This window comes from Thamnophis sirtalis, unplaced genomic scaffold (genome assembly GCF_051295495.1).
Source record: "Thamnophis sirtalis isolate CommonGarterSnake01/CBP01778 unplaced genomic scaffold, rThaSir2_p1.2 scaffold_11, whole genome shotgun sequence".
NCBI lineage: Eukaryota > Metazoa > Chordata > Lepidosauria > Squamata > Natricidae > Thamnophis > Thamnophis sirtalis.
This window is the reverse complement of record NW_028261391.1, coordinates 26,313,029-26,327,211: the sequence shown is the minus strand read 5'-3', so window position 1 is coordinate 26,327,211 and position 14,183 is coordinate 26,313,029. Positions and strand designations below refer to the sequence as shown.

The following is a 14,183-nucleotide window of genomic DNA, read 5'->3' as shown; positions in this document are numbered from 1 at the left end:
CTGAAGCTGCAATAATTGTAAACTTAATGAATATACTGTTTGAACAGAGGATAAGTTAGTGTTAGAATTAAGACAGTTGAACCAGTTCCATGTGATTAACTAAATATAGCAGTCAACTACATCCGTCTCTATGCTATAAAATCCCCATTTCTCAAATGTGTATTCCTATGTATTTGTTTCCCCTCTTCCTTGAGTTTAGGGAGCTAAGTATAACTTTTTAAATTCCACATAGATGGTTTTTCAACTGAGTACTTGATTTTGTTATAATTTATCATTTCTTATCTCCCTAAATTTAACATTGCTCTTTCAGATTGTAACAACCTTAGAATGCCATATGTGAGCATAATTTAGGGTCTTTTCTAAAAATAATCTGTTCTGCTTCAAACTTGCCAGTTTTTTCTCCTTATATCGTATTAAAATATTTTAAAAGTGCTGTAAATTCCAGTTGTTTCTCCCTTTGTTTATAGTTACTAAGATTAATCTTAAAAGATATTATTTGAGGGGCATGAGAAAAATGTTTTACACATTGTATTTTATGTTGCACCTTCAATTTATGTGCCACAACTTTCTTTTATATTATATTTGACTGCTTCTTAGTAGTGTGCTTTATTTCAAGGAAATACTGTACTACATAATCTCTCCTAGCCAAAGTGTGCTCATATGTTCATTTCAGGCAAGGGAATTTTATCTCAATTAACTTTTCTCTGCACCAGAGAAAATCTTTCTCACAACCATTTATTTCTGTAACTTTCCCTTAACTTCTGATGTATCCCATTCTGCACTCTTCTTTCAATCTATTAGCTTATTCTCAAGGTCCAGCATTACAAAAAAATGGGCTGGATTTAATAGATCAACTCTAATAGTAGGTTCTATTTAAAAAACACTTACATTGCATGAAGTACCTTTTAATTCTTTCAAAATGTATCACTTAAAAAAGTAGTTTCTCAGTACAAGCTGCTGAATACAGGTAGTCTCAAATAGCATTTGAGGTAGGTAGAGGTCAGGTAGAGATTTGTAAATCATAATCAGCACTTGAATCATATTGGAAGCACACTGGCAACCAGTGCAACTTGAAAAGCAGTGGTGTCACATGGACCTGCGAAAGGATACACTTGCAGTTCCAATCATCACATCGCACACCATCCCTATGGTGCTGTGATTGCAGTTTGGGTGCTTGGCAATTGGTTTGTGTTTACAGCTGGTTATAGCATCCGGCAGTCACGTGATCACAATTTACAAACCTTTTTGCCAATTTTCAGCAAAAACATCCACTTGGGAAGCTGGATTTGCTTAATGACAATGTGATTTGTTGAACAACCATGTGATTAGCTTAGCAGCCATGGTGATTTGCATAATAACCACTGTAAAAACAGATCTAACTGGACTGGACTTAAGATGAACTTACAACAGAAATTCTGGTCTCAGTTGAGGACTACTTGTAAATGTAGAAAATCTAGAAAATGTCTTCCCAATCATTCATTTAATAGTCCCCTTGAACCTAGACAAGCTACAAATAGCAGTAGCAATAGCAGTTAGACTTATATACCGCTTCATAGGGCTTTCAGCCCTCTCTAAGCGGTTTACAGAGTCAGCATATTGCCCCCACAGTCTGGGTCCTCATTTCACCCACCTCAGAAGGATGGAAGGCTGAGTCAACCTTGAGCCGGTGAGATTTGAACAGCCGAACTGCAGAACTGCAGTCAGCTGAAGTAGCCTGCAGTGCTGCACTCTAACCACTGCACCACCTCGGCTCTATATACAAAACTTGCATTCCAGTGATAGTTTTCTAATTTATTTTTCAATTTTAAGTTCAATATCCATTTCCCACCTGGGAAGAATTTGTTCCTTTTCTTAGACCTCTGAAATAACTAAGTTTTGTTCCCAGGCTCCAGTAGCTAGGGACACTCTGGAGAAGTTCTATCTATTGGTTGTTTCATCACATAAGATCATTTGAATGCATGGAGAAGACAAACAATCACACACCCTTAGATGTGTAATGGTAACTGATATTGCAGTGTCTCTCTTTGTTTGTTAAACTCCTTCCTTATCTTTCTGCATCAGAGAATTTCATAAATAGAACAAATTTGCTTCCGGACTATTTTACATCCCTTCCATTTCAGCTAATTAGTTGATTTTGTCTGAAGCTTTTAACTGGGAGAACTTTGATCCTCCATGTATCTTCAGATGTCTCTCTGCCAAGGGAAGAGTATCATGAATTTTACAAGAGAAGCAAACTGGCAACAAAAATGTTGAGACAGACTAGCCATCATTTTGAGGAAAACCTGACCAGAGAGAAGGATTGTAGCTATCATGTCTTCACTTCTTGCTGTGACTAAACATTTTGGTGATTGGAAAGCAAATTTACTCCTAAAGACTTGATACAGTTTGCAAATGCAATGCATATCTAAGCCTAATATATCTACTAGTTTACAGTAAAGAAGATGTCAACTATTATTTGTGCAGTGCTACATGTCATCTTAAGTATATTTATCCCATCTGCTAATCTACTGATAATCATTATCATCCGTCGGTTGAAGAAGAGATCAAGCAGAAACTATGTCTTTATCCTCAACTTGGCAGCTGCTGATCTACTTGTGGGTGTGATGTGCATTGTGGATGCTTTGGATGATGCAACAGATGCACTGTTTGATACGAATTTGGTTTTTTGTCTTATAAGGATCTGCATGGGTATTACTCCTTGTATTGGCTCTATTCTCACCTTACTTCTGGTTTCTCTGGACAAGTATTTGGCAGTAAAACTGCCCCTTCATTATCCCTCCCTCATGAGCAAGAAACGTGTAATCCTCTCTCTTGTAGTCCTCTGGGTTCTCTCCTTCTTGGTAGGACACTTGCCACTTATTTCTTCAGGATTGCGGCAGAACAAATTGAAGGGTAACTGTGGGCTCCTGTCTGCTGCCAAAAGTGATTACCTCTACATAATCTGTTTCGGCATTTTCATTCCTGCATTGTTGATCTTGATGTTTTTGCATATCTCGGTAGGAAGGATTGCCTATCGACAGCATAAGCAGATCCAGCGCTCTTCCCTGCATGCAGATATGCCTTCTGCTCATCTCTGTTACGTCAAAGCTCTGAGGACTACCCTTATTGTGGTTGTTTGTTTCATTGTATTCTGGGGCCCTTATTATGGGACTGCCATTGTGAAAGCTACCTGTAAATCCTGCAATCTGAGCCCACTGTTAAGGGATTTTTTATTCCTTCTCGGAGAAACCAATTCACTGATAAATCCATTTGTGTATTCATTGTACAACAAGGATATAAGGGCTGAGTTTGCCAGGCTGATGAAATATAAGGGAAAAGGTCAAATAAAGCCATGTAAGTCTATTGATTTAGCAGTGGCCAATTCCAACTTTGGAATATGAAATGATTTATAAAATGGAATTAAATCAGATCTAATTTCTGCCTCTTCTCCCTTCAACAGTTTTTCAGATTATAGAACAGTATGTTCAATCTCCACTGCATAAAAACCAGATAAGCACAGTTCTGATCAAGAGAGGCTTTCCTCTCAGCCATAAGTTTGGTTATTTGAAGATAAAGATGGGTTAACTAGTAAGTAAATATTGATATAGTTTACCTGATGAAGTATTTTAAAACGGATAATACAGTCCTATTTGTCTTCATGTGGATCTTTGGGAAACTCTACTCGTAATAGTCATAATAGCATAATTGCTCCTGGTGTATTTTTGAATATGGTTTAAAGGATTGAAATCTATATTCAGTTTTTAAAATTAAATCTGCAAACACCTGAAGTAGGTATGTATTTAAATCCCACCCTTTAAAATGAGTTAAGAGCTCGCTAGTCATTTTTTGATTCTTTCTCTCTGTATATAAGATAATTTCAGAACAATTCCAACAGATGAATAATTTCAAATTACTTGGATATCTCACTTAAAACTTGAATTTGTGAACTAGTCCATGAACAAAAAAAGCTTTTCAGCCTTAACCTTGGCAATAATGGCATATTAAAATCAAGCCTTTTGTGAGAACTTTTCTGTAGTTCTTTGACTATTTATAAAACATGCTGTATGAATTAAGTTACACACCAATCAGTTATTAGTGCCTCTGAAATATAGTATTAAACTATGTGAGGCAGATTTATCTATACCTTTATTTCTGTGATTGTGAATTCTCTTCCATGAGGTCCATTTGCACTTTGTCTGGTTCTGCTTATTTAGCTCTACTGCTACTTAAGAAAGCATTTAGGACAAGTTTATTATTTGATAAGCATATTTTGGGAGGGGCTTTTTCAGGGTTGTGTCCTTTGCAATTTTATGTTGTCATTCATTTGGTTTCCTTTTTATAGTTAGCTTCCTTGGGATTGCTTTTGGGCAGTTTTGAAGTAAATAAATTGTGATAAAATAAACTAGGATGAAAAATGAAAACAGAGTCCCTGCAAATTGCACTTATATAAAATATTGAACTTTTCATACCAGTACATCCTACTCCAAAACAAATCCCATTGATTTAAATGAAGCTTACATCTAGGAAAGCATTCATAGGAATATAAAGTATTTTGATACATAATTGGGCTTTTAGAGTGCTTTATTAACATAGATTTCTTAGTAGAGTTATTTTGATGAAAAGAAATGGAAAATAAGTAATAGCCATCCCAGCCCCACCTTTTTAATTATATGTCCTACCATTTTTGCTGCTGTTTTACCATATTACTCAATTACATTTTTTAAATTCCTCTCTACTCCTCGGAGGGTATAATTTGTTAAACACATCTACTTCCAATAATCCATTAACTCAAAAGAAAAAGGAGGTATCAAGAGATAAACAAGAATTCATAGCTTTTTTGTCCAGAAATTAGTTTGTAACACTATGCCTTGGTTGGATGATAGTAATAACAATAGAAAGTGCCTATATAAAATCATCTATAAAGTTGAGGATTCATCAACTACATATATACATAAATGGAATTTACCTATGCTAATAGAACCATTACAAGTCATGAAATGGAGTTCAAGTGATTGTGAAGAATTTTATTGCACCTGAACCAGTTATGCATTATTTTGAGATTCTGGAATGATCTGCTGTGCTGAGAGTATTTCCTTTTTAGGACAATCATTCTGTAGTTTGGAAAATATCAGCATCAGCATTGTATATGGAAAGTTATTTTCTGACCCTGGAACATACATCCTAGAAAATAGTTTCCTCCATGTGTAGTGGATAACACTTTGTTAATATATCAAGACTAGGGTTGTTTATCAACAAGACAGCATTGTTAATATAAAGGATACCTTTTTATTCTCTATTGCTTTTACAGTTAATAAAGGTGTATTAGGTATTTTTTGTAAATCTGGACATGAGTCTGAGTACTTACTGGATGGTTTGATTTCAGACAGTGGGAACAACAAATCTTTTTTCCCCAGCAGCTTTTACAAAACTCTTATGTGTAATCTGAAAACATGGCAGTGGCTGGTAGAATCTAATTCAATCCAGATTGTAACTAAATGCAAACCAGTGGCTTCAGCATCCTCATCCTCAGCCCAACCATTGTTTTATTTACTATCTTGCTTGAAGACGTGTGGAGAAATAAAAGCAGATGAATTATGATGAATTAGTATGGACTTAAAAACCTTATGATTTTTTTTAACGATAGCAAAATGGGTTTAGAGTTTTATGAATAGTTACTGAATCTTATACCTTATAATTCAATTTTCTTACTGAAGTTTGCTTCATATTTATATTTTCTAATGCAACAAACATATATCCATATATAATATATTTTATGAATACATAAATATTAAATATAAATAAGTTTACCTACAGAATCCAACAGATTAATAAATATTAAATATTTTAAACAAGCAAGTGATACTGTTCAGTCAACATCAAACAACAATCAGCTGTTGATCAAACTGGTGAATTTAGTATTGCCATTATTATCTTATCCAGAGCACAGCCTATTTCACATTCTTTACAAAGGTATATTAATTTCGAAGTCTGTTTCAAAAGAAATGAAGGGAGCTGCAGTTTAGTCCACCAGTCACTGGCAGGAAAGTCTAAATATCTATTCAGTTTAGCAAAGATGCGAAGAATCTTTAATCTCTTGGCGAAGAGCAGAAGATCATCTTCAGCTACACACTTTGGCCATGGAAGGTGTTCAGCAAGTGGCTTTAAGAGAAAAAAAAGTAATTCAGTATCCAAAGTGCACACCTCTGACTAGCAGAAATTCAAACAGTTGCATGGGAATGAAAGCAATGTTGCAATTAACTTAAATTAGGTAAAATAGCTATACAGATTAATAACGCTGGAGAACACGAACGATCAATTTTGAATAAAACTTTAGTTTTTGTATTTCCCTGAAGATTTTCTGTTCGCCCCAAAACATTCCATGCCTTGCTTAATTGTAACTTGTAAGGCTAGGTAAACATTAATTTCTCTGACATGTACCTGCACTTTGGTTCCTACGTTGATTTTTGCTTGTTTTCCCATTGCAAGAAAAGAAATGGCAATTTTATCTTGCCCAAGTATCCTGACACCAACATTAAGGTTCAAGGATAGAAAGATGGGTTTAAATACTACGCGAGGATTGTGCTTCTGAAGATTGTTGGGCCAAATCCATGTTTTCACTTTGTTGCCAGCTTGATCTGAGTAATGTCCTCCTCGAATTGTAATATTTATCCTACAATGAAGAAAAATAAACTGACTGTATATTTGAACCACAAATCTTAGCATATTCTATATAAAAATTACAAAGACAGGTTCGGCTCAGTTATTGATTCCTTTGCCTCATCATTCCAAGCAAATACATAAAAAAGGGCTTGTAATTGTTTCCAGAATTGCAACCAAGTTAGCCCACTATAATGAAAACAGTAATGCTTTTGTTACAACGTAAGTTTCTTGCAAATGTTTACTTGATAATATGTATGAGGCTCATCCATTGCACTCCGGGTGTGCTGACCCCTCTCCCCTATTATTGTAAGCCGCCCTGAGTCCCCTCAGGGAAAAGGGCGGCCTATAAATGTTTAATAAAAGTAAAAAAAAAAAAAGTTAAAAAAAAATGAAGTCTAAATAAACATACAAATTATATTAGGGGAAAATAAATTATAAGCTTAGTGGACAATAAAATGCAAGATACCTAGAATGTGACCATTCACAAAAACAACTAATTACTGGTAAACCATGGTTTGTGCATTGGCATGAGAAGACTAAATTAACATATCTTCTCTGTCAATAGCAGTAAAGCAACATGATATTAGCAACCACACTTCAGAAATGACTAGCAAATTTATAATTTTTGCAATTTCAAGGAAAAAGCTAGTGAACAAAAAATTGCAGCATGATAAATTTACCATCTATCACTTAGAAATAATTGTATTTTCTACAACTTGAGCATGGTTCCAGTCACAAAAGGATGTTTCTAATAATACTGCATATATCGAAGTAATGGAAATCCTACCCACAAATATGAAATATTTAAATATTAAATACAAAATCCACAGCAAAAAATTAAATCTTTATAGTTAGCTCACCATACAATTTGGTTTGGATGATAACAAGTTCCTTTCCCAGAAGAGTCAAATATTGCCTGGATTTTGGGCTTCTCACGCTTATCTTCTTGGACTATACAAATGTACCCTGCATTTTTATTCTGTACAATAATAATTGCCAGATTTCCAGATGGATAGCTGTACATGTAGCTAAGGTCTTTTTTCCCTACTCCTTTGCTTGCTTAGACATGCTAGCTCAGATGTATGAATAGTATAGTGAATTTCTGATCGGAAAGAGGGTTAACTTGGTTAACATCCCTTTTTCCCATATATTACCTGCAGTTCTTAAATTCATTCCTTGGTTCTATTTTACTCATTTAGCATGAATCTTCCGTCTAGACAAACAGCAAATACTATTTAAACAGAATAGATTTAGCTACCTTAGAAGTAGAACTTTTATTATAATTTTGTACCAATATCAAAACACTCCCTAATTTTGCAGTGGTACAGCAGTATAGATGATACTACACAAGGAAAATGATCACCAGGATGTATAACTTATAAAATACTTTATATGTCTAGAAGCTCAAGTTTGCCAAGACTTTGATTACAGACTAAAATGTGCAACCTTTCTCAGCTTGATTCAAGGGTCTGATCTTGTCTGAACCCTTGTCACTTAAGGGTTCAAAACACAGGTAGTCCTCAATTTATGACTGGTCACTTAATAACCACTTGAAATTATGACAGGCCCAAAATGGGTGTTTTATAGCCGTAAAGCATTTCTGGACTTTATACAACCTGACATTTCTCCACTCAATCATGTGACTGCCTTTTGAGCACTTGGCAATTGCTCACCTGCCCAATAGATTGTGGCATCCTATGGTCAGATGACTACAATTTTTTTTTGCTGATTTCTAGCAAAAAAACCACTCATTTGAAACAATGGGCTTGCATTTATGACTGCAGTGTTGGCCTAAAAGTCCCAGATTTGCTTAACCATTGCAGTAATTTGCTTAACAAGCATCACAATATTGTAGAAGTAGATGCATGATTTACAACCAGAAATCTAGTCCCAATTGTGATTGTAAGTTAATGACTATCTGTACTTCAGAACTGTAATATTGCAAGAGACCTGAACTATAACCCAGCCCAGCATTTCTCAACTTGTCGTCTCACTTGGATGGATAAAGACCCACCACCAGTCTTTCAGACATGATAGTTGGGGAATTCTGGATGATGAAGTCAACAAAGATGAATGGCTCCAATGTTGAAAAGACTACTCAATGCATTTTACTACCTGCATCATGAAATAGGCTTTGATAAGACACAGTACAAAAATAGAAAAAGTGTTTAAAAGTAGCCTTAAGCCTTTTCCATTTTTCAGTAGCAGAAAAGTTTATGATTAACTCTATGAGGGGTGTTGCTGTTGCTGTACTGTATCTCTGTATGTATATGTTGTATCTCTGTTAACTGTCATCTGCATTTTTGTCAGGCAAAATCCGGGATTCCAGAAGGCATGTAGTTATGAAAAATTTGGACCCTTATGGCATCAGAAATGGGACAACAGAGATTAGTAGGCAGACTTTGGTACTGTATTATTGCCTATGAAGTTGTAGTCTTGTCTAGTCAAGTGATCCTATGAATCCTCAGCTTATGGTGCTGTAACATTATTTTCCATCTTAGCAACTTTAAGATGTGAAGACTTCATCTCTTAGAACACCGGGAGTTAGTTCACATATCTTAAAAGATACCAGGAATGAGAAGCATTGCCATAAAGGTTTAATTGTTGTAGGTCAATACATTTTAGACATTCTAATCTTAACTGTGGTGATTGTTGTATATTAAGGTGGCTATAAAAATAAGGTCACTACAAAGCATAGCAGGAACAGAACATTAGTTGTGTTTGTCATCCTGAAGACCTTTGCTGCAGATTATTTTGCTGCAGCCATTTGCTTCTGATCCAGTTCCACAGAACAAAGTATGTCACAAAAGGAGTATGTCATAAAAGGATACAATATTTGTGCAGTGCCGTCTGGAAACATGGTAAGGAACTTCACACCATTTTTGTAGTACTGTTGTATGAATTGGTTTTTTATCAACTATTGATGAAAAAAAAGAACAACATGCAGATTAGAGTTTCCCTATGGGATTCAGGAGCTAGGTAAGATAAAGAGAATAATAAGGCTGGTATACAAAATGGAGTTAATTAGAAATCTAGTTTATTATTAACAAAGGGCCACAGTGCACTACATGCTTTGTTATATATATATACGTGCCATTATGTAGACAAACAGATAAATCTGAGTATGCCAGCAGCTAAATGACAAGCTTAAACCAAGAAAATGAGAGAGGAAATGGAGCCTTACACTAGAAATTCAATTTGCAGTCTGTCCTATTATTGTCTGCAGTGGCTAACAATGTCATCTGGCTCCCAAGTACATTGATTTTTATATGTCCCAAAAGATGGCATAAAGATTGGAAGGTATATCGCCTTAATTTGGGAGGAGGGAAAATGAGAGGGCCCTGTAACAAATACACTTTTTTCCCTTTACACTTTAGGTAAAGTATTCTGAAATACTATTCGTAATTCGTAATTTTGTAATTTAATGGGTTTATATGCCGCCCAATCCCAGGGGGACTCAAATTCCCATTTGAAATGGATTATTTTAGTTTTCCAATACAAAGATTAGTTACAAGCTCATGCCAATGGCATGGATTCACCATTGTTATCAGTGCTGTTTGCACTCCTTAATTCCTGGACAAATTCTTTTTTTTAAAGAATTGTATTTTCATTGCCACAAAAATAAATTATTGATCATATAGTGAAAATAATGCTATATTTACTTCACCTTTAAAATTCAAATCAAGTGCTCCTAGCCATTACTTGATATTAATCCCACGTATAATTGGCATGGGCATATTAAGCACATTGCTTTAAAAGTTTAGTCCTCAGCTCTAAAAAAAGTTGCATATTTTTATGCCGGAAATGTAAAATTCAAAAATTGCTTCTAGTATATAGAATCAGGTGTTTACCTTTCCATTTGCAATAGTGAGATCACAGCATGAGATGCTGTATGTATTGTCCACAACCTCTGCTTTTTTAATTTTTGGTGGATGAATTATTGCCGAAGAAAGTGTCTCTTGAGACATTAAGAAGGAAATTGTTTTAAGCTGTTTATTGTCTATAAAATAAAATATTAAATAAGAGTTAAATGATGATTGACTTATAAGGAACAAGCAAACTTCCTTTGTTGGATTTTTAGTTATCAACTGTCAACATGTAAGATTATACCTAAAGTATTGTTAGGGGGAAAATTATAAGTGGCATTCTATGTCATTAGTCTGAATAAAGTTGGCAACATATATATCCAATAAATAACAACAAAGTAGTATTGCCTACTACTTTGGAAGTGCCTTTATCATCATTCATGCAATTTTTGCAAGGAGAATTCAAATATTGGATCTGAGGCTCACACTATTAGAGGAAACTATTTTTAATTTAATGGGATATTTATTAAAGCCCTGTCCTGCAATAGGAAGATCCAGACTTGCTTTCAAAATAAAACATTACTACAATGAAACCCAAGCAGTTTCAAAATTATAGCAAGCGATTGCAACATGTAATTGAATAAAATCACAATTAAAATTTACAATTATGATAAAGCAGCACTAAAATAATAAAGCAGTTATTCGTGTATGTTAATACTGATTTAGAAACAAGGGGGTCATGAAGTCCAGCATCTTGCATAAAGAGAAATCCAGAGGCTTCAAGAGAAACTCCAGAAATAACAAAACAGCCCTAATTCTTTAATGCTTTTGCTATCTCAGCAACTGATATTGGGACATACTGAAAATGGCATCATTAAAATGAATAGCTAATGATAGGGTAAGGGGCTTTTAAAGACAACTATGATAGAGGTATAATTCCATTTAACAATGAAACCAAATACCTGTTGCAGCATATTGAGGCTTTTGCCACAATGCTCAAGAAAAACGGGATGTGAGACCACGAAGGTGCAAGAGAGACAGGTTTATTGATGCATTGAGTTAAGCGTGCTCACATACCAAAATTTGAACTGCCTGGGCTCTGCCCAGGGGGTTAGTTTTATACCTTGCTACAAACTGAGCTTTCTCACAGTGTTTCCATACATGAGACAAACATGACATTTCAAAAAGGAGAAGTTCATTTTGGAATGTTACAAACAGAGAAGTACATAGGAAAAATACAAAAAGAGAAGCTCCTATAATATCTTAAACTATCGGCAGTTTCATCTCTGTTTTATCTACACCCACGCTTGGCTTCCTGTGCCCCTCCTTTACAGTGTCTTGCCACACTGTTCCAGTATGGTTTGCTGCAACTTAATAAAAATCCATATTAAGTATATATTGATATTCAAAAGCTAGTTAGAGCCTGGGGGCTCATATACCCAGGTGATATGGTGATATTTTGGCTGTTTTCTCCCGGCTGCCTTATACCCAGAAATGTGAACATCCTTCGCTGGATGTATTCAAACACAGACTTGGTAGCTATCTATCTAGAATACTTAAATTTGTATCTCAATAGAAAGCAGATGATTGGATTTTAAACAGCTCCTTCCAATTCCTTTGATTAGACAATATTCTAGTCTACTGCTAATCCTGTAGCTAGAAATTTTTGGAGAACATGCTACAGAGAAAAAATTCCTTTGTGCAAAGCTGGCAACAATTGTTCTCATTTTCTCTATATACACAATCATTTTCTACTTGCATTATAAGCAAAGTTGTGCTTGGGCCTTAGAGACCTGCCTACAGGTAGTCCTCGACTTACAACCATCTGCTTAGTGACCAAAACTACAACAGCACTGAAAAAAGTGACTTATACAATTTTCATATGACCGTTACAGTATCCCCAAAATCCCATGATAAAAAATGGAACACTTGGCAGCTGGTATCTATTTATTTATGATAGTTGCATTGTCCGGGGTGATGTGATCACCTTTTGCAACCTTCTGACAAGCAAAGTCGATGGGGAAGTCAGATTCACTTAATAACCATTTTACTAACTTAAAAACTGCAGTGATTTACTTAACAACTGTGACAAGGTCATAACATGGGGCAAAACTCCCTTAACAACTGTCTTGCTTAGGAACAGAAATGTTGGGGTGCATTGTGATCATAAATCAAGGATTATCTGTATTTACCCAGGACTTGAAGTAGGGCAGATGGTTGTCGCCTGATGTTTCCTGCTTGCTATGTTGTTAGAATAATCTGGTGATTATTATGTAGTTAATTTTGCTCTTCTGGTAGTTATTTTTTTTTATATTTTGCTGTTTTCATTTTTTAAATTACTGTGATCTGCCCATATTTGGGTGGCATCAGATCAAATAAAAATAGATTCCTGAGGGGCAATATGTTATAATGATAAAGGTAATGGACTAAGGGAAATCTAGGTTCTAGTTCACAATTAATCTTGAAATTATACTGAGTAACTTAGAGCTAAAGTTTTGATATGCATTTGGGTGATTCTTCTTTATGAATGAATACGGAAAAAGAATCATTCTTCCTTCTGTGCATAGTAACAAAAACATAAATAACAGTGGAATAATCCAACTTACATTCAGGGATATGCATTGGTAATGCACTCTTTTCTGCTTCTACAGCCATGTAAGCGACTTGTTTTGCAATTTGTCTCTCTTTGAGCCTGCAACATTAAAATATGAGGTGTGTGAATTTTTTGGTTTTTTTAAAAAAAAAATCTATTTATTACAGTTCTTTGTCCCCTACTCAAAAGAACTCTAGGCAGCTTATAACTGGGATACATGAAAACATCCATAACATCAGTTAAAAAAAATTAACAGCTTTAAAAATATCTGTTGCGATCATCTATTAAATTCTTTCCCCCTAAATGCCTTGGGGAAGGGAATGGTTTTAACCTGCTTCCTAAAGGGTAATGGATGGGGACTATCCTGACCTCAGAGTGGGCTGTCAGTGAGAATGCCATACTTCAGGTCCCTGCCTTCCCTCTCTAGGGCTATGCATCCATAGCAAGATTATACTGTAGGTAGAGAGGTTGAACCTGAGGCTTTTGTGCAACCTGCAACTTCAGTTCTTGAATAGAAATTATGCTACTAAATTGGTTAGTGATGGTCAGAAGGCATTGCGTTTTGTGCCAACTACAGCTTCTGAATGGTCTTCAAGGACAGACAAACTTCTGTAGTGTAATTGAGATAACCCAGTGGCATAGGTTACTGTCTCCGGTATCTTTTAATTCAGGAATAGACTGGCATGCTTGATGAAACTGTACCAAAACTCTCTTGGATGTGATTTCCACTAGATATTCTCCAGAATCTGAGAGTCCAGGAGAACCCCAAAATTGCAGGCCAAGGGAAAGTGCAATTCTACATGAAGCAATATACAGAACCAGAGGATTTCTGCATCAATAGTAACACTATGTTGCTAGAATTAAATTTTAATCTGTTTTGTACATCTCAGCCTGGATCAGGACTCTCTACTGCATTTTCTGCAGAATACAACCCAATGTAGGTTACAGTATAAGAGGTACCTCGCTCAATAGTGGTGACTGTGAGAAGGATCTTGGAGTCCTAGTGGACAACCATTTAAATATGAGCCAGCAGTGTGGTGCAGCTGCCAAAAAAGCCAACACAGTTCTAGGCTGCATTAAAGAAGGGATAGAATCAAGATTCACATGAAGTGTTAATACCACTTTATAATGTCTTGGTAAGGCCA

General features: G+C 35.4%; 2 protein-coding genes across 3 annotated transcripts in view; one reads left to right on the top strand and one right to left on the bottom strand.

The window, feature by feature from the left end:
• Nucleotides 1-587: 587 nt before the first annotated feature.
• On the top strand, nucleotides 588-5,227 carry LOC106553894 (glucose-dependent insulinotropic receptor). Its single transcript, XM_087725386.1, has one exon. The coding sequence runs from the start codon at nucleotides 2,442-2,444 to the stop codon at nucleotides 3,378-3,380; it is 939 nt and encodes a 312-aa protein (XP_087581512.1). The 5' UTR covers nucleotides 588-2,441; the 3' UTR covers nucleotides 3,381-5,227.
• Nucleotides 5,228-5,242: 15 nt separating this feature from the next.
• ERICH6 (glutamate rich 6) overlaps nucleotides 5,243-14,183 on the bottom strand; it is a 29,974-nt gene continuing 21,033 nt past the window's right edge. For both annotated transcript variants that reach the window (XM_014072478.2, XM_014072481.2), the window contains 6 exons: nucleotides 13,052-13,137; nucleotides 10,491-10,639; nucleotides 9,471-9,556; nucleotides 7,500-7,655; nucleotides 6,418-6,649; nucleotides 5,243-6,138 (listed from right to left, as the gene is read on the bottom strand). In XM_014072478.2, coding sequence (XP_013927953.2) covers nucleotides 5,878-6,138; nucleotides 6,418-6,649; nucleotides 7,500-7,655; nucleotides 9,471-9,556; nucleotides 10,491-10,639; nucleotides 13,052-13,137 — 970 coding nt within the window. In that variant the 3' untranslated portion in view covers nucleotides 5,243-5,877. The remainder of the gene's footprint in view (nucleotides 6,139-6,417; nucleotides 6,650-7,499; nucleotides 7,656-9,470; nucleotides 9,557-10,490; nucleotides 10,640-13,051; nucleotides 13,138-14,183) is intronic.